The sequence below is a fragment of the Sus scrofa genome, chromosome 1, assembly GCF_000003025.6.
Source record: "Sus scrofa isolate TJ Tabasco breed Duroc chromosome 1, Sscrofa11.1, whole genome shotgun sequence".
NCBI classification, from domain to species: domain Eukaryota; kingdom Metazoa; phylum Chordata; class Mammalia; order Artiodactyla; family Suidae; genus Sus; species Sus scrofa.
Genome location: NC_010443.5, coordinates 73,633,248 through 73,653,035, shown reverse-complemented (window position 1 = coordinate 73,653,035; position 19,788 = coordinate 73,633,248). Strand labels below are relative to the sequence as shown.

Genomic DNA, 19,788 nt, shown 5'->3' with positions numbered 1-19,788 from the left:
TCATAAGCCATGGAGCTGTATTGTTGAAGTGCTATGAATTTCCCACATTTTCTTTTACTGAAAGTTTTTTGCTTTGGTCATAAACTTAGGGCAGCAAAACACCCGAGTGTGTTTGTGTGTGTGTGTGTGTGTGTGTGTGTGCATGTGTGTACACACCTAGCTATGAAGAGGTAGAGGGACCACCCTGAATTGTGACATACCAACTAATACTCAAGTTTTACCTAATGTCACTCATCTTGACAGCCTTGCGTTTTCAAAATTAATAAAAAGCATAAGGAAACTGCTGCACAATCACCAACCAAAGAATCTTGGCCACCAAGCTAAATATCTAGTCATCTGTGTTGTACATTAAGTGTGAAGGCACATATCACAGTTTGGCATTTAAATGGGCAAATCAATACCTACAGGAAATCGACAGTCGCATAGCAGATTTTTCTATCAGCCAATGCTTTCTTTGTCAGTGCCTTCTGATTACACACATTTGTGTATTCTAGGCATGGATTCTAATTTGCTTTTGTTTAGGTTGCTTAATATTCCTCCCTCTTCCAAGAAGCAGAGCCTGGGAGTGTGGGGGAAGGGCAGAGACAATCAACAGTCAGTAATAAAGTCAGAGGCCATGTCCTGTCTACCTGGCCAGGCATTTTCACAGCACTCAGGACCTGTGACCCAGAGGGTCAGCCTTCCAGCCAGTTCCTGATCCCCTGGAAGCCTAGAAGTAACCATGCCCTCAACACTTTCTCCCAAGATCCATCGCCACCCCCCCAAAGAGCTCCCCCACTTTCTAAACACCACCCCTCTGCTCTAGTGAACCATGCAAGATGGCAGACCCACCCCAGGCCAAGAAAGCACTCTGGAAAAGGGCTTGCAACCCTCAGAGTCTTTTAAAATTTGCTCTAAGCTGCACTAAGAAAACTCCAAGAACTTCCTATTTCTCTCTTAAGAATGAACAAATCTCTGTCACATAGAAGCATAACTTCTCAGGGCTTCATAACAAGCCATACACTCTTCTCCCACAGCTGAAAAAAGTTACATTTCTCCTTAGCCAAACAAGCTTACTTTTTTTTTCTCTCTACTCTTGTCTTTCTCCTTACGGCCACACCTGCAGCATATGGAAGTTCTCCCGCTAAGGGCTGAATTAGAGCTGCGGCTGCTGGTCTACATCACAGCCACAGCAACATGAGATCCGAGCCACATCTGAGACCTATGCCGCAGCAACACAGGATCCTCTAACCCACTGAGCAAGGCCAGGGATCGAACCTACATCCTCACGGATGTGTTAGGTTCTTAATCCGCTGAGCCACAATGGGAACTACTAATCTTTTTTTTTCTTTTATCACAAGAAAGTGCGCTGACCAAAATAAAGCATTTCTAACACTGACTAAAAGGACAAAGATTGTACCAATCTCTCAAAACTACTGCCAGCACAATATTGTGTTTAAGCACAGCAATAACTAAACATACATTTTCTCTAAAGATAGCTGAAAAAGATGTTCACATATATGTTTTACTCTCTCCAGTATAAACTGACCACAACCAGGACTCAAGCACATTCATTTTTCCAATAAATAGAAACATAAAATCAAACATGGCATATTACTTTCAACGATTTCTCTAAAATGAAGTAAGCTACTCCTAAAAGCATTTTGATACGAAAACAGAGCATAAATGGCCCCTGTGGTCTTCTGCTGGAAAACCAGAGTTATGGAGTAAAACATTAACACGGAAATGACTGAAAAGGGTTTCCCCCAAACAGGTAACACTAGCAAGCCTGGAAGTTTAAGAGCCCTAAGGTAAAATATAAGGTGAGTTAAATTTTCAGGGGTATGTTGTTGCATTTCTAAGCAGCGAATTTGTCTGTGGATTGGTTGGTCAAGCGGCGACACCCAGAATAAGTGATGCTGTTGTAACCATGCACACTGTGGACTGGGGAGGAGTTTCTTACTGTCAACATCTAGCTACTGCGGCTAGAATGAGTAAGAACTGCCTTTCTCTGTCTTCTCCTGCTCTTTGGACACTGTGTTTTTAATGAATAGTTGGTAGCAGAGCTAAGGTCAAAGACTGTTACATGTGGGATTTCCTAATGCAGAGACCTGGCAGGGCTGGACTCTGTTTGGCCAAAAGACTCCACAGACAGGAGGCTACCTCAAAATGTACCCAGTGAGCATCCTCATTCTCTTTCAGTGTTTTCATTTAGTTGGAGCAAATGTTTTGCTTTAATGCGACTGAAAAGAAAAGAACATTTAGGGACAACAGAGCTGGATCCCTCATAAAGCTTCATTTTCAAAAGCGGTGTTTGAATCCCTAAATAAATGACAATTCATTCTCTGTTTACTTTAGGTAAACAGAAAATGCATTGCGGAGCACTCGTTTTCAAAAGCTAATCAAGAACATTAGGTCCCAAAAGATTCGTTTAATAGAAATATAATAGGCATTCCTGCTCGCTCTTCATTTTGTCTCGCTGTAAATGCTAAAATGAACAGCAAATTAACCCTGCGTTGGAACAGAGGCCCTGTCACAGCTGAGATCCTCTCTCTCACGACTTGGAAACATCCCCGCATCCTGTCGCTGCTTTGACTTCTTCTACTTAGGAGAGACGAAAGCGCCTGATTGAGCTTGGCAAAGACAGTGCAGGAATACTTGAATTCTAAAGGGAGTACTGCGTGTCAACTCTATCTTTCCTAGCAGAACAAAATATTACCATGTTGTCTCCTAAAATAGTGTACAATTAGGAAGTGGGAGGAGGGAGGGGGGAGGGATTGTTGGGGTTTTTTTTTTTTCTCTCTTTCCAAGCTACATATATCAACTGTCTTTTTCTATATTTTTAACTTTACTAGCCATTCTCCAAATGGCTGCTTATCAACTACTACACAGAACAAGCTAATAAAGACAGGGCCATCCAAGCTCTATAATCAGATATAAAAGATTTGCAAACAACTTGAGATCTTATAATTAATATTCAGTGATATCAGAATTAGCATTTAGAACTCTATACAGAAAACTATAATACTTCAAAAATTATGTAATAATGAACAAACCCTTTCAAAAACTGTTTTCACTGTGCTAAAGTAACATTCTAGACTTGTTGTAAGTATGTTATTCTTACAAGTAGTTCGCAGTTATTCTTGAAGGCAAGCCTTGGAGTTTCCTTAGCATAGTGCTGCTGGGGAAAATTTTCAGCATGTCCATCTTCATCTCTAGCCTGAAGGGAAATATAATGGCCTATTTAGGGACTTACAAATAATGGAAGAAAAAAAGCTAAAAGCATAACAGCTCAGATCATTAAACAAACGGGAATCCAGAAATCACACATTATTAAGAAAATTGTTTAAATACGCAGTACGCCTTTTAGATATCGAAATTTGGGATTTAACATAGTTCAGTTTGAACATGCAAATTCACTGTGGTGTAATATTTAAGAGGATACAAAACAAATGAAAATCAAATAATTCTGTTGAAAATTACCACCACCTCAGACTTCCAGTGAGTTTTGTTGCATATTTAGGATTATATGACATACATACGTGTTTAAACTTTTTGGCATGCTTAAGCAATCTCTAGATAATGCACTTAAAAAAAATTCTAATAGCAAGGCCATAAGAAAAGCAATTTGCATAGTTATATTTTGCATTGTAATACTATTAGAGATAAACTGATTCCCCTCAATTTTTAAATAAAGATCTGAAAGGAGCAATGATCTAGTAAGAACAATGATTCTTCAATCAAATGCAGTAAAAAAAAAAAAGATTTAATTAAGAAGCTGCATTAAAAGTTACTGGTTATTTTCATCTACACTGTTAATTAAGAAAGCTGAAGTTTAAATGGAGACATTAACAGAACCCATTAGCAATACCCCTTGCATACAGTCTCCCCTTTCTAATCTCCATCGGTTTCTGGTTTGCAGTTGGAGAGAAGAAAGAGGTAGGTGAAAGGAGGCGTGCCTGCAGCACACTCATTAAACCATTCATTTGGGTGACACTTGCACTCCGCTCTGCTCTCCTCTTATCTCAGCCCTAACTGCTCTCTCTTTCCTGGCCTCCCGAAATTCACAGCTGAGCTGTCTCCCTCACATATGGCTTGCATATAATTATGCATATTCCATTTTGCACTGCATTAAAATGATGAGCTCCTGGCTCCCTGCCAGCTGATTTTAAAAAGCCCAAGCGAAGTAGGAAAAAAGGAGAGAAACACAGGGAGAGCCGCACAGGAAGCAGCAGGTAGTTCTGTCTGCTGTCTCTTTAGATAAAATGTATGTCTGGCACCGGGGGAACAGCTGAGAACTACCTGTTGTGATGTATGGATTGAGGGGGAGAAAACAATGAGCATACGTCTGTGCCTAGCGATGACAGCGCTGATACAGTGTTTCTCTTTTAACTGCGTGAAATCTGCCCCTGACAAGTATCACTCAGAGCTCTCAGCTAGACTGGTTATTGTTTTAGAAAGAGGTCCCTATTTTGCACATTTTAGAATGCATAGCTTGTCTTTAATAAAGGCTTCTGCTTATTGCAGGGAGGGAACTGATGGAATTTGGAAGTGGATGGATATGATAGTAACATTGGGGTTACCGAAGTTTGGAGGTGAAGCGAGTGCTCTGATTTGGTTTCAGTTTTGAGATGTATAAACATCTCTGGGACTTGGTGCTTTTTAATTGCACCTTTTTTCCCCTGTACCAAATCAGAGTAAAATGAAAAAGCATTCTACATGACAGAGAAAAAAGTGTAAGCATGTTCAGGTCCAGTGGCTAGGAAGGCACTGAAATCAGTGATATTTCTTATCACAGCATCAGTTCTACCCTGCAGCTACATCAGGATTCAGGTCAATATAGGCTTAAACGGGGTCTGTTTTAAAGCAGAGTCTGTACATAAAAGGCAGCTGTACAAAGATACCAATGGAGTGCAAACATGCCAGATTCCTCCTTAGTGAATTTTAAGCCTCTCTATGAGATACAGGCCTCGTGAAGGCAGGGACCACACCTATTTCATCTTTCTCACTCTGCTATGCCCAGTGCTTTAAGTTGGTGCTTAACAAACATTTCAATAATGGAAAAAACCCAGACATGGATGGTAACTAGACCCTACCACAAACAACTCTGTAGAAAATGCCACCTCAAAATATGCTAAACTTGGTGGTAGGTTTATTATAGTCCTGATGCAGTATGATACATATGCTTGGAAACATACTTTGCATACAGTTTACAAGGGCTACTATTTACATATGTATGTCTATATTCAATATATATGTATCTTGTGTATAAATATTCATAAGGTGGAATATGTTTATTATGCATGTACTATGTATACACATTCATACACACCAGATGCCTGGGGATATTTTCAACATTAGTGGCAAAAATACATTCATTCCACTTACATGTAAGGTGCTCACAATGCTTTTTATGTTTTCAAAGGACAAAAAAAAACAAAAACCCCCTAAGCATTGAATGTGCTTCCTCAGAGGGGGCTGCAGATTTCATATAAAGGCTCATAATTTATGAGGTTAAATAAAACAGCAGGAGAAGAGAAAGGAGAGGAGGGCTGGGGTGATTAGAAGTAGAGAGAGAAAGGCAGAAATTTGCTTCTTTATGAAGCCGTGTATTTGCCTCTGCATCATACTCCATGGCCTTTGGAATTTCTGCCTCTGACAATCATCCTGATTCTTGAGTCCAAGAAATTCTGTCCTCCAGCCGTTTCCACCACATGCCGCCGGAGAGACAGAAAGTACACGCTATGCAAGGAGACCCAGCACCCTCACCCCCACCCGTGTCACACATAGCTCTCACCAAAGTAATTCCCTCGGCATTCTCAAGTTTTTTTAACATAAAATTTTAAGTTATTACCACTGGATTAAGTGAAATTAAGTGCATGCATCTAAGGCAGGAGTTCTCGGCTCTGGCTGCATATTAGAATCATCTGGGGTGATGATTTGTAACATATTGATGCCTGAATTCCCCTCCCCATCATGTTTCCAAGATTCTGATTTAATTGGTCCAGGGTGGGGCCTGGCTAGACATGGCATTTTTTTTTTTTTTTTTCTTTTCAGCTACGCCCACGGCATGCTGAAGTTCCTGGCCCAGGGATCAAACCGGTGCCATAGCAGCAACTCAAGCCACAGCAGTGACAACACTAGATCCTTAACCTGCTGCACCACCTGGGAACACCATGATTTTTTTTTTTAATAGCTCAGGTGACTGCAATGCATGGACAGTCTGAGAAGCACTGAGCTAAGGAGCGTGCCTGGAGGTGGGTATTAAAAGGAGGCCCTGGGCAGACCTGTCGGAATGGTCTCTAACCAGGGTCCAGGCCCACTGAAGTGAACAGCCGTACACACCAGGAGGATACAGGATGTGGCCCCAGCAATGCAGCTTACTCTGAAGATGTATGAGATTACGTGACTAGCTACTTGCAGGCCAAAAATTCTTTGTTTGTATCTATGTATTTTTAGTGTCTGGTGTGACAAATAATCTCAGAAGAACCACTACACCATGTCCTCAGAAAAAGGCCTTCCTGAACCTCTCTAACTAAGTCAAATAGCTCCACTCTGCCAGCTCTTAGGCCTGACACAGGTGCACTCTTTCCCTGGCTGATGTGATTTTTGTCCTCCCCACCCGACTGCAAGCCTCCAGAGGGCAGGATAGTATTTGGCTTCCTCTCATTGGATCTTTGTCCTCAGCCACTGGTTGGAGAGCAGTAGGTGCTCTGTACCAATGGGCCTTATTATCAGGCCACAGCAACTCAGTGGCAACATTAGACAAAATCCATTAGAACTTTCCTACCCTGAATGTAGTTTCTTTCCAGCAGGCTTTGTCACCTCTTAGATATTGAAGCCAGTGCCTTCTGCATCTGCCCCATTTTGGGTGGCAGACAATGGCCTATGGAGGAGGCGGGTGGACAGAGCGAACCCACGACCCCTGCAGGGAGGGGTGTGTGTAAACACCAAAGTTGTCCAGAATCACTGCTCCTGGTGATAACACGAAGCAGACCAGCTTTCAGCTGGTTTTATTATTGTTCTTCAATTCTCCATGGACAGTGCCTCCTCTAATTGCCTGTCTCGAGGCGGACCACCCCACCACCGGCTCTCGGTATCCACTGGGGCCAGGAGGAGCTGTGTTGGTGTCTGACTTTGCTCTAAAGTGACCCATTCTGACAGCAGGAAGGTCAAGCCACATCATGATGAACTAACTCTCTCCATGTGTCTTATTCTCAACAGCTTTATTCTGACTAATACGCGAGATATTTATGCCAACTATGAAGAAAAGCAAATGGGAAGTTGTTTTTTACGTTTAACGACAAATGTGATTGTCACACCAAAGGTGCATGTTTGACCCACTATTCTAAGAAGCCCTTCCCTTCTTGCCATAAAACAGAAATGAAAATTAAAGTCCTTCGATTAAACCACAAGGGGATTTTCCCATCTTGCTGCCAGTCATGCATCTATTTTCATGCCATGCCTAGCATCTGAATAAATATTAGGTTATGTGAGAAACTTAGGCTAATTGCCTCCCTATCTCAAACACCCCTGGCTTAAACAGGCTTTATATTCACCTCTCTCTCCCTATGAATCATCACTAATTTATTTTTTAAATTTTGATTCTTCCATACAGAAAACTGAAGAGCTCTTTCAAAGAAGCCACTTCTCCCTTGGGGCCAAAACCTTGGTGTCATGTGCATATCCAAACAAGATTAGAATTTTTTTTTTTTTCCTCCTCCAAAGGACTCCTTTAGCAAATGTGGAGCATTCTAAAAACAGCTCCACTGGCCTACTCCAGAAAAGTGACTGGAGGAAAAGGTTAATACTGTTGCCATTTAAGTGGAAAGCAAACTAGGCTTGGAGTCAATACTTCCTTGTGATGAATGGGAGTTTACACCTCTGTGTCATTGTGATTTCAGAGTGTCTTTTGCAAACCAGAAAAGGTTCCGCCTGGAATCAGAGCTCGGAAGAGTGCAGTGGAGCTTCTAGACTTAGCTTTCCAAGTCTTTAGCAGATGTAGCACATGTCAGCTCACACATGTGGTGTGGTGACTAGACTCGGGAACATCAAAAATAGTGCATCTCCAAGTTGTGGGAATGAGTGTAGAGATGAAGAGTTGTGCAGAAAAAAAAGCTTTTATATTTCATAGCTAATTTTTGGAACCAAAAAGCAACGGCACTTCTTTTCAAAATTCAAGAAAAATTGAATTTATCATGGGAAGACCACTTCTGAAAACCCTTGAAATTTCATTTTCTCATATACCAGTTCTGATCTGTCGTTCCTTTGTTAAATACCTACACACACTCTCTCGAGGAAGTTTAGAGAGTAACAAAGGGCAGCTGCCACATGTGGCCTTTCAGAGTATTCTGAGCATCTTTGTGACCTTGTTTTTAAGAAACAGTAGCCCAGTTTCTTAGCCCCTCAGTGAAACTCAGCCAGTGCTGGTCCAGGACTGAAATTACACAGGGAGGCCTACAGAGTAGCTCCTGCTTCCACTTGAGTTAGTGCCTGGTTATGCTCATCTCTGTGGCCCAGGTCTCATGACTGAAAGCCCAGTTCCCTTCAACTGGATTCCTGTCCTTTGCCTTACTTACTCAGGGTAAAACTAGATTCCATCTCCTGTCCCTGAAAATCCTTAGGCATCTTTTAAGGCTTTATTCAGACTGCAGTGCCTTTAGGAGCCCATGTGAGACCTCTTCCTCCCAGGCTAACCTGGACTTTGTACCTCCACCTCTCTACCCACTCCATCCATCTACATGTTCACCTTCCCCGCTAATCTGTGAGCTCCACGAGTGCAAAAACTGTGGGCTATTCAGCTGCAAATTTCCAGGGCCTCATCTAGTGCCTGGTGTATTATAAAGGCTCCACAAATGGTGAGTAAGTGAATGTATGAATGAATGAATGAGTTCCCATCCTCTACCCCAAGCAACTGCACACTTCTGCTTCGCACTCTAATCCTCAGAGATAAGTGTTCTGCCCCTGAACCCAACAGTATTCCTCATACCTGAGTCTCAACAGGCCTCTCCTGGAGGATTCTGATTGCACCTGCCTCACACTTGGACCCTCACTGACTGTTCCATGCACTCCTGACCAACACCTGTCCTTCCCACTTGGTTAGATACTAGGATCTTAGCTTGCAGATCCAGTACTCAATCTAGACTTTAGTCAATAATCCTTTTGTCCCCCATGTTTCTCTCCTCCACCTCCCACCTGGACTAACTTCTGCCTAACAAAGGTTAGTCTAACCTCTGGTCTTTGCCTACCAAATTCTCATCCCCCCAATTCCATGCCCAGATTAAGCAACCTGGTGCCTAGACATAGTGCTCCAGGTCAGTCTGGGTATAAGTCCAGTCCTCGGTATAAGTCACCCTGGTCAGGACTTCTGTCTTATCTTCCCTACTAGAAAGGAACCTGTTGAGGGCAGAGACCATGCTTATGTATGAAGTCCCCTGGTCAGCCAGTACCTTGTATAATCATCCTGTGTGTGTGTGTGTGTGTGTGTGTGTGTGTGTGTGTGTGTGTGTGTGTGTGTATGGTGAATGGATTCATTAACCCTTTGCTCCACCTTAAGGTGAGGTCCAGAAGTGCCCTATTTTTCTCCTACCTCCACAGTTGGATCCCCTGAATATGGGCTGTTTCTATGTAAGTATGTATTCAAGTCACCAAGCTGCAGAGGGTAAATGGGTCGTGGACAGGACTGTGTGCATGCAGCCTGGGGAGAGAGCTTTCTCCCAGGCAGGACTCCTACCCAGCATGGGGCTTCTTGCTCTGGAGACACCCCAGGCACCCAGAAACATCAATGTGTGGACCCAGGCATCTGCTCAATTCAAGCTGCTACTAATCTTTGCATCATGATCCCTGACCCTCCCTTTTATTAGCTTGTCAGTAAAGACTGACTCTGGGATTCCTACAGTGGTGCTGTTTTACTTTTTCTTTTAATAAAATGTATATGAATTCCCACTTAGCAGGTGGACCAAAGGAGAAGCTGTTTTCCTTGGCCAAGTTCCTCTTAAGTCTCCATCCTCCCCAGCTGGCACGCAGAGGGGCTCTCCCATACCTCTTCAGGCTGCTCTGACAGCTCACATATCTCTGATGGATGAGACAGACTTACTGGCTGGGGCTATTTTTTCACTCCATACAAACCTTTATATATATCATAAATTTTTAATATCTAGTTTGGAGTCTTCAAAGAATAATGGTAACAAACATGCAACATGAAGATAATGGGAATCGAATCATGTTTATGGCCTCCACGAGCATTTCCTTAAACGATGTCAGGTCAGAGCCACTCGGAGCTGTGAGCGTGTGAGGCTACAGGGCTGATCTGGCGCCTGATTAATGGCTGCCCTCACTCAGGGGCCTAATGGATTGCATGACAGTTACGGCAACAGATTCCACATCAGCCTGAAATACAGCTTCCACACGAACGAAAATATATCATCGTGGTCCCCACACATTACAGCTGTGTCTGGAATAATCAGAGCAGTTGCTAAGTGGTTCTGAAATCCCTGGTTTTGCTTTTCATTTTTTTTTTTTTTTTTTTTGTCTTTTTTGCCATTTCTTGGGCCGCTACCGTGGCATATGGAGGTTCCCAGGCTAGGGGTCTAATCGGAGCTGTAGCTGCCAGCCTACGCCAGAGCACAGCAACTCAGGGTCCGAGCCTCGTCTGTGACCTACACCACAGCTCACGGCAACGCCGGATCATTAACCCACTGAGCAAGGGCAGGGATCGAACCCGCAACTTCATGGTTCCTAGTCGGATTCGTTAACCACTGAGCCACGACAGGAACTCCTGCTTTTCATTTTTAAATCTATTTTCCTTTATCAAACAGGTGACCCTTCTGGATTGATCTTGCACTGCTCTTTGTCAGGTCACCTGAGTGTCTTTGTTTGGGAAGAACTATTTTTCCAAAGTGACCACAGGTGGGACCCAGCAGCTGGGGCATATGGCCTCTTCTTCTCCATTCTCTGCTAAGGAAATCATCACATCCCAGGCAGCATCTGATTATCCCAGGACCCTTGATCCACAGTGGATTATCCAGACTGATTGCTCCCCTCCCCTACCTCCTGCCTCCACCCACTGCTTGCCTTTTGGCTTTTCACTATTCCTTTGCATCTATTACTCAGGGACCCTAAAGGGGAAACAAAAGGCAAGAAAACACAGATGACTCTACTTTGCTACTGGTTGGTGCTTATAAAAAGCTCAAATAATTGGCCTAAGCGAGGCATTTCAGGTGGTCCTTTTTTTTCCTGTTCTCTGAAATCACTAAGCAGAAGGGGCTGGACTCTTTATGTCTTTATATACAGACCTCATGATGGACCTGAGAAATGAGAGAAAACGTGAAACAGGCAAGGGCGGGAAGGGGACTCCAGGACCCCATCTGTAAGGCTAGGAAAAGATCCAAATGTTATTGAGGAGATTTACAATCCACAGGAAGTCGCCCCCGAAATCACCTGGTCTCAAATGGGAATAAGAAACACACTAGAACCAGATGAAGATACTGCTCTGGATATTATCAGGGATTAATAGTAACAGCTCACATTCCTGAAGCTCTTATGTACGCACCAGACATTGTTCTAAGTGCTTTACACATATTAACCCATTTAATACACACACCCATACATACACCAAAACAAAAGCAAAACCTCATGAGGTAGATACTAGCATCCATTTTTATATGAGGAAATTGGAGCACACAGAGATTATGTATTTTACACAAAGTCACACAGTTAAAAAGTGGTGGAACCAAGATTCAAATCCAGGCAAGCATTCTGCCTCCAGAGCAACCACGTTAAAGCTGCATAATCCACTATCTCTGCTAGTGATTAAAAAAAAAAAAAAAAAAAAAGGAACAATTTGAAAATACCACTGTCAGTAATTTTAAAATATATATTATTTATTATTTAAGGGAGGTTTTCATAGTTCTTTAGTTTTAACATTCCAAAATTGAATACATCAGAAAAAAAGGGGATTTTTTTTTTTTTCTTTTCTTTTTTGTTTCTTTAGGGCCATACCTGCAGCATATGGAAGTTCCCAGGCTAGGGGTCAAAGCGGAGCTGAGCTGCCAGCCTAAACCACAGCCACAGCAAGCAGGATCTGAGCTGCTTATCTATGACCTACACCACAGCTCACGGCAACATCGGAGCTCATGGCAACGCCTCGCTTAACCCACTGAGCAAGGCCAGGGATCGAACCCATATCCTCATGGATACTAGTCGGGTTTATTACCACTGAGCCACAATGGGAACTCCTAAAAATGAGGGTATTTAATGGCAAATATAACTGAAGGGGGTGGGGTGGTCTGCAAAAGAGCCTAGGAAAAAGAAATCCAAGAGCAAGCAGTAGTCCTCTTGCATAGCCTGAGGGAGACATTACTTTGAAATCTATAAAATTAATCCTTAAAACAAATCAACCTCTTTAACCTAATTCTTATTAAATAACCTTCCAATCAGTGACCAGGACACCTAAGCCCATCAATTCCTGAAGGATATCCTACGAGTTCAGTCAACTTTAGCAACCGCTTTGTGAATTTCTAAAAGCATTATCAATATTATTGTATTATTTCATGTTGATCCCATAGATAATGCCATACAGACTGTAAAGGATGTTTACATGCCTTATCTCATTTAGTCTTGGCTCTCTGGTATACCAATGCCAATTATGGGAGTTCCTGTCATGGCTCAGCAGTAACGAACCTGACTAGCATCCACGAGGACGCAGATTTGATTGATCCCTGGCTTTGCTCAGTGGGTTAAGGATCCAGCCTTGCCATGAGCTGTGGTATAGGTCACAGACATGGCTCAGATCTGGTGTTGCTGTGGCATAGGCCGGCAGCTGTAGCTCTGATTCGACCCCTAGCCTGGGAATTTCCATATTCCACGGGTACGGCCCTAAAAAAGCCAAAAAAAAAAAAAAAAAAGCCGATTGTGACTTTAGTTAACATGAGTCAACTCTTCAAAGCAGTGGAGACCCTTGTACAAATTGGTGAAATGGAGTCCCTGGACTTGCCTAGAGGAGCAACAGGCCTGGTGATCCTTCAAAAGCTGGGGTGTGGGGAGCCAAAGGCCAGTTCAGGGGTCTCTGTTCAATACCACAATCCCCTCCACTACTAGGAATAATTGAGACAGAGCAACAGCAATGCATCCTGATCCAGTCGATAGGCTAATTAGTTCAGCTGGTGGGAAGATGAGGCAAGAAGCTCAGGTCACGGTCCTGGGAGAGTTAGCTTGCTCTGGGTCCATCACAGAACACACCCTCATGACCTGCCACATCATATGCATAGAGGTCTTGGCAAAGGGGAGTCGGACACCAGAAAACTTGTGCGAGGACGTGGATGAATGGGAGCCATCTCTCACTACTTCTGGAAGAAATAACTCAAAGGGCAGACCCCGGTGATAGTGGTCATGGAAAGTGATGAGTCACAAACTGAAACAAATGGTCTCCTTGAATTAGCTTCTAATTCTGAGGTCAAGGACTATAAATTCAGAATGAGCAGCAATATTTGTCAAAGACCATGATGTCACAATTGTTATCTGTCAGTAACAAAGGTTCAGCACCCAGACCAACTATACTTCCTTTTCTCCCACCAGCAACCACAGAAATACCTCGGTCAAGGTTCAGATACAACAGTTGCCTACATTTTCCCTGGATGGTTCATATGCTAAGTCTCAGTCAACCCCATCCCCCGGGTGCCCACTAACTGCAAAGGAGGACCGTAGAGGCCCCCAGACTGTTCTCAGCAATCACCCTGCACTCTAGTCTCTGGTTCCCTACCAGCTCCAGCTCTGAGTACTCTTCTGTAACACTCGCAGCTCTTCCCACTCACCCTTGACTCTGGCCCTGCCTTGGGCCCTTAGATCTCTGACGTGGCCTGCCTAAAGCTTGCTGTCCCTCAAGGACTTGGCTTTGGACAGGTCACTCTGGACAGGTCTCCAATCTGGACAGCCACAAGAGTTACTCTGGTCACTGTTCGGGCCTGGGACAGTTTTACAGTCAGCAGCCTACAATGGGGCCCCAAATATAATTTGTCTTAAAGATAAGCTTTCTTTAGTAAGAAATAGACGTGAGCATCATGCAGTGTTTGTAAAGATATAAAACTGGCCTGAACATGAAGAAGAAAGACCAGGACCAGGAGTCCAACCCTGACGGTCACTGTGCAAGGCCCACAGAAATGTCCTGACCAATGTGGAGTGGTGCTGTGATTTATGCGGAGACGGCAGCGAAAGGAGAAAGACAGGGTGACCAGTCCATTGGCTCTGCCCCCGGGTCTTTCAAAGTTGTGAAGCTGGAATGCGATTCTGAGCAGGATGGTCCTCCTGACAGCTTCAATTACAAACCACGTGCCACTTGACCTGCTAACAGAGGCATCGGTCTTAGAGGAACAAAGTCTAAATCGCCTTGTTTCCAACCCCAGGAGCAGTCGGCCTCTCTGAGGACCCAAATGCAAGGATGGCGGCAGAGAGGCTTCATAAATAACAACCTTTGCTCAACCAGCACTCTCTGGAGTCTTAGTCTTAAATCCCAGCCATTCTGCAGATGATGAATGGAGGTAATAAAAGGTGGGATTGTGGCCTGTTTACAAAGGAGATAATCATTCAAGCGGAATCTGACTGGTGTTGAGGCCAACAGATGAGTATTAGGTTAAGGTCCATTTCTGGATGCAACTTCAGTTAATACTTGCTCCTCTGTTATAATTACAATTATTATTATTATTAGCACTGTCATCATTACTATATTTCCAGGAGGTATATTTTGGAACCAAAGCCCAAGTGACAGAAGACAAAAAGTGACTCCTGCTCCAATGTGACCCCTAGCCTGGGAACTTCTACATGTCACAGGTGCAACCATGAAAAAAAAAAAAATACAAAAAGTGACCCAGGTTTCAACATTCTCTCCCTTTTTAGTATAATTGAGAACAAGAGATGTGCAGACTCCCTGCACAGTGAGCAGCCCTGGCCCTCCTGTTTGCTCTATTCCCTCCCTCATCCAACCATTCTGGTACCAAAATTCCCAAACTATTCCAGTTCCTCTGCACCCTGGTATCTCAACTGCCCAGTGTGGTCTAGACACAAGACAACTGTAGCCCCATGGGAAGGAGGTTCCCAGACCACAGACTAGACCCCACTGGAGAGAACACTACCACTTCCAGAAACTTCCAATTTAATCACTGCTTTACAGAGTTGTCACTACAAAGGAAGAATATTCAACATGGAAGCCACTTTGATAGCAATACAAGACTCAAGATTTGTTCTATGCAAGACACCACACAGAATTTTGCAGACTTCAGAAAGCCCCCCAAACCCTTGTGACGTCTATATTACCATTGCCAGCTCCAGTTCACCAACAAGGAATCTGAAGTGTAGAGAAGCTAAGTACTTTGTCCAAAGCTAAGGAGCTGATAGAGGCAGAACTAGACTCTGAATGCAGGGATCATGACACCAGGTACAGGCTCTTGAGCCCACACCACAGGGGCTCAGCCAGCAGAGGAAGCTTGGCTGATGAGGAGCAACAGAAACTGCAGACATGACTGGAAGGCACACAAGTGATGGCTCAAATGTCCCTGTGCATCCTTGTGTGAGAGGGAAATCCTGCCCTCTGGTCTCCCCTCTACATGGTGAAGCAGTGATGCCCAACGCAGCTCAAATGGAGGTGGTCGTGGAAGTGGGCACTCCACAAGAGTGAGTCTGTCTACTAGACCAAGGACAACACAAGTGACAAGAACACAGCCAAAGGCTGAGCAGACTCAAACCCTAACCCCATAAAGGTAGAGGGCAATGGCCTTTCCAAGTGTTCTGCCCCTGACCTATGGGGCAGAGATGGGGAAGGACGGGAGGGGAGTGGCCTGGGGAGTGGACATGGGAATGGGAGTGTGTGCATCAGCAGGAGAACTCTGCATGGAGACAGAGAAAGACACATCCACAGACTTGACAGACCTCTCATTAGGGGGCCTGCTTGTTTCCAAGCCTCGCTTATATTTTGGTTTCACTTGCACATTCAACAAATTTAAGATTGTGGAGGAGTTCCCATCGTGGCGCAGTGGTTAACGAATCTGACTAGGAGCCATGAGGTTGCGGGGCTGGATCCCTGGCCTTGCTCAGTGGGTTAAGGATCCAGGTTGCCATAAGCTCGGATCCCACATTGCTGTGGCTCTGGCATAGGCCAGTGGCTACAGCTCCGATTGGACCCCTAGCCTGGGAACCTCCACATGCTGCAGGAGCGGCTCTCGACAAGGCAAAAAGACACACACACACACAAAAAGTAAGATTACGGGATTCTAAGGTTAGGAAAGGAGCCCAAATCTTTTCTTGGATATCAAGACAGATTGAGACATATTTTCAAGGACAAAGGATTCTAAATTCATAAAACTCTTCTTGTGGTTCTTGCCTAAGCACAGAACAGAAAACTGTTATGGTTTGATGTGGAAAACAGTAAAAGGGGAATAAGAATGATCACTTGATATAACTATTACTAGCTATTAACCTTCCCTTACTAATAATGATGAGCAGTGTTTACACACAATCAAGTAGCCCAGTAAGATAAAGAAATTTCATTTGTTTCTTTGCCTTAAGGGATGGCAGACCTTTGCCTCTGAATATGAAATGTTTTGCCCAACTTCATAAACTGTACGTTACACTAGCCCATATTTATACCAAGCCACTACATATGGCATTGTGGCCCCACAGAAAACAGACAATAATGACAAGGGCACTTACATAATTTTTTTCCTTGGGTCTTGGTCACTCATTCATCATTTATTCAGCATCTACAACTAAGCATCCAAAATGAATGGTATCCAGCCCGCAAGTTCAACACATTTTAATTTTTAAGTTCAATGGTAATAATAAAGCAAATGACCCCTTGCCAAGGTCTAACCATATACCATTTGGAGTCACACATCATACATTTCTATTCTATTTAAAATTTAGGTTTTAAAAATATTATAAAATTTGAAAAGTAAATAAAAGTAAAACCACAAAATGTAAGGAGTAGGAAATATTTTCATAAATACACAAGAATTATGAGTAAGTAAAAACTAATTTTCTTAGAGCAAATTCTTAAAGGTCAAGCACCCCATGTGCTATCTGATTGAAGATGTTGGTACAGAAAGAGGTGAGGAGAACCATTTGGTGACAATAATGAGCTGAGTTTGATTTCCAGTGAAAATGGGGGCTATAACATCCAGCTCAGAAATTCGTCGCAAGGAGTAAATGAGAAAATCCGTCTCACGTCCCGTACAATGCCTGGCACAGAGTAAGAACTCAATAGATGACAGTTATTTAAATTTCACAAACCCACTTCTTTTCTGGAGAGAAAAACTCAGCTGGCAGGAAGGCAATAGGGACTCAATATCTTTTCTTATCACGGAAGTCTTGATTAAAATTAAGTTGCGTGCAGCTATAGAGCATGCTCAGCAGCCAAAGGCGAGTGCCAATCAGAAGACACTGGTGAAGGTTTGAGGACTCTTAGAAATGCATAAACACACCCTCTAATCAGGATCCTAACCCTCCACACAGCCTGAGACACATGTGTACTTAATGACCGTGTCTCTCTGCCATCTGACTACCTATTTGGTTCCCTGCAAATAAGGCATCGTTTTGTCTTATCTTTTTATCTCCTCTTAAGTTTCATGAATAACATCTCCATCAAGAAAACGTCCTCTCTCCCTGGGCAGTTTCGACCCACTTAAGCAGCCGGGGAGTCACAGAGACTGCTCCTTGTTGAATTCCCCCACCCTCACCACACCTCTGCCAAGTAACTTGACCAAGATTTTATTGCTGGTCCCCTTCTTTATCAGTCATGTCATCTCCCTTTATTCCTTATTTTCCAGCGTCTAACTTCATGCTGTATCAACCTGGTTTCTAATCCAGAAGCGGAAGATCCCTGGACCACGTGCTGATTTCAATGCTCAGCAGAGGCTGGACATGCGCACATGGTGACCACACTCTTTCCAAGCTGAGCAGCCTCACCAAAGAGGAACAGGAGCAGAGAAATAGAGGAGGAAGAACTTCTCAACAATCTAATATTTGGTCCACCATTTTCAGAAGATGTGCAAATGAGTGGATATTATTTTCTTATTCAAAAGGGTAGGGCTTTTTTAAATGACATGTTGCAACATTTATGAAGTCCTTATTTGTTTTAGAATTCATCTTAAAATTGTTGCCTTTGAGGAGTTCCCTTTGTGGCTCAGTGGTAACGAACCCAACAGGTAGCCATGAGGACTCGGGTTCGATCCTTGGCCCCACTCGGTGGGTTAAGGATCCAGTGTTTCTGTGAGCTGTAGTGTAGGTCACAGACATGGCTCAGATCCCCCTGCTGCTGTGGCTGTGGTGTAGGCCAGCAGCTACAGCTCCGATTAGACCCCTAGCCTGGGAACTTCCATATGCTGCAGATGTGGCCCTAAAAAGACAAAAAAAAAAAAAAATGCCTTTGAAGGTTTGTTTGTTTGTTTGTTTTTTAATGTGTTTATTCCTATCTTCCTGACATATCATCCCTCTTGTTCGACCCTTAAGACAGGACTCTGGATCACGTGGTAATCCCCTCACCATAAGTTAGAATCCCTCCTCTGGACCCTGCTTGGCCACCTATATAATCAGAAAGAGCTTTCTTTTATTTTACTGATCTGTTTCATCTTAATGTGTCCTCCGTGTACAAAACACTTTCATTTCATTTCTCTCCACTCCTTGCCCTGTCACAGGAAGCTGCTGTGCGGGTACCACATAAAATGTTTATGCTCATTTGTTTCTTTATATTACATCCTGCCCTCCCCTGCTCCAGGATCTGATGTCTACAAAGATATAATCAGAATGAAATTGTATTAGCTTAGATTAGCATCTGTGGCAGCAATTCCTATAAATGATACAGACAAGGCAGTAGCTATAACGTCTGTCTTGTTTCAAGGTAAAAATGAAAAATGACATCTTTGATGGAGAAGACTCCACAGAGACCTGGGTGGAAATGCAGCCGGTTCCCCTGCTCACAGACAGCTCTCTTTCCCATCATATGGCTGACAGGTGTGTAATCATGTTCCTTAGTCACAGTTTGTGTTAAAATAACCAATTACCAAATGAATGAGAGTCGAGCCCCAGTGTGACGGCCGCCACCATTGCAAAGTGAGGATGTGCATCTAGAACACAGGCTTGAAGGGGAGGCTCTGATGGGCTCCTCCCCAGCCAAGGATGCTCTCCAAGGCCGAGAAGCCTTTCCTCCTCTGTGATGAATTTGCTAAAAATGCACAATATTCCTCCCCTGGCCCCTGTCCTTGGGAAAGAAGCTTCCAGCAGGGCCACCGTGGATGGTCAGTGGGATTTCCTGGGCAACCCAGCATCCCTACCATTTCTTGTCCTTGATCTTTCCAGAAGAGATCATCCTTGCCTTGCCTCCCACCAAGCGCCCCCAGCACAATGACTGCCTGCCCACCCAGATTTCCATGTGAACAGGGTAGTATCTACCATCTGCCTATTCTTTCCCCCATGGTGTTCACCACCCAGACCCCACAGTGACAAAGGGCAATGCTGAAACCCAAGAGCCCTGCCATTCCAAGCATATTCTCCCAGGCAAAGACTTCCCCCGATTGTTTCTACTGCTCAGGAAAGATGACATAGTCCCTGAAGAGTCATGTGTTGCTCTGTGTTGTGAGTATAGTCAAGAGCAGCCAATCCATCAGCACTCACAAAAAAAAAAAAAAAAAAAAAAAAAAAAAAATGGAAGCACAAAAGGCACACTTTCTATTGGCACAAAGGTTTTGTGTTAACTTGCTGGAGAAGAAAGCCAGCAAATAACTCTAATGGAATCAGCAGAGATTTGAGATAATGACTTAGTTGCAA

At 43.6% G+C, this 19,788-nt stretch overlaps 1 protein-coding gene across 2 annotated transcripts in view; it reads right to left on the bottom strand.

The window, feature by feature from the left end:
* The window catches only part of SOBP (sine oculis binding protein homolog), a 172,912-nt gene that overhangs the window by 69,654 nt on the left and 83,470 nt on the right, over positions 1-19,788 (bottom strand). The window contains exon 5 of one of the 2 annotated variants that reach the window (XM_003121331.6): positions 3,104-3,199. The exons of the other annotated variant lie outside the window; for it this stretch is intronic. Coding sequence (XP_003121379.3) covers positions 3,104-3,199 — 96 coding nt within the window. The remainder of the gene's footprint in view (positions 1-3,103; positions 3,200-19,788) is intronic. 2 annotated transcript variants of the gene reach the window in all.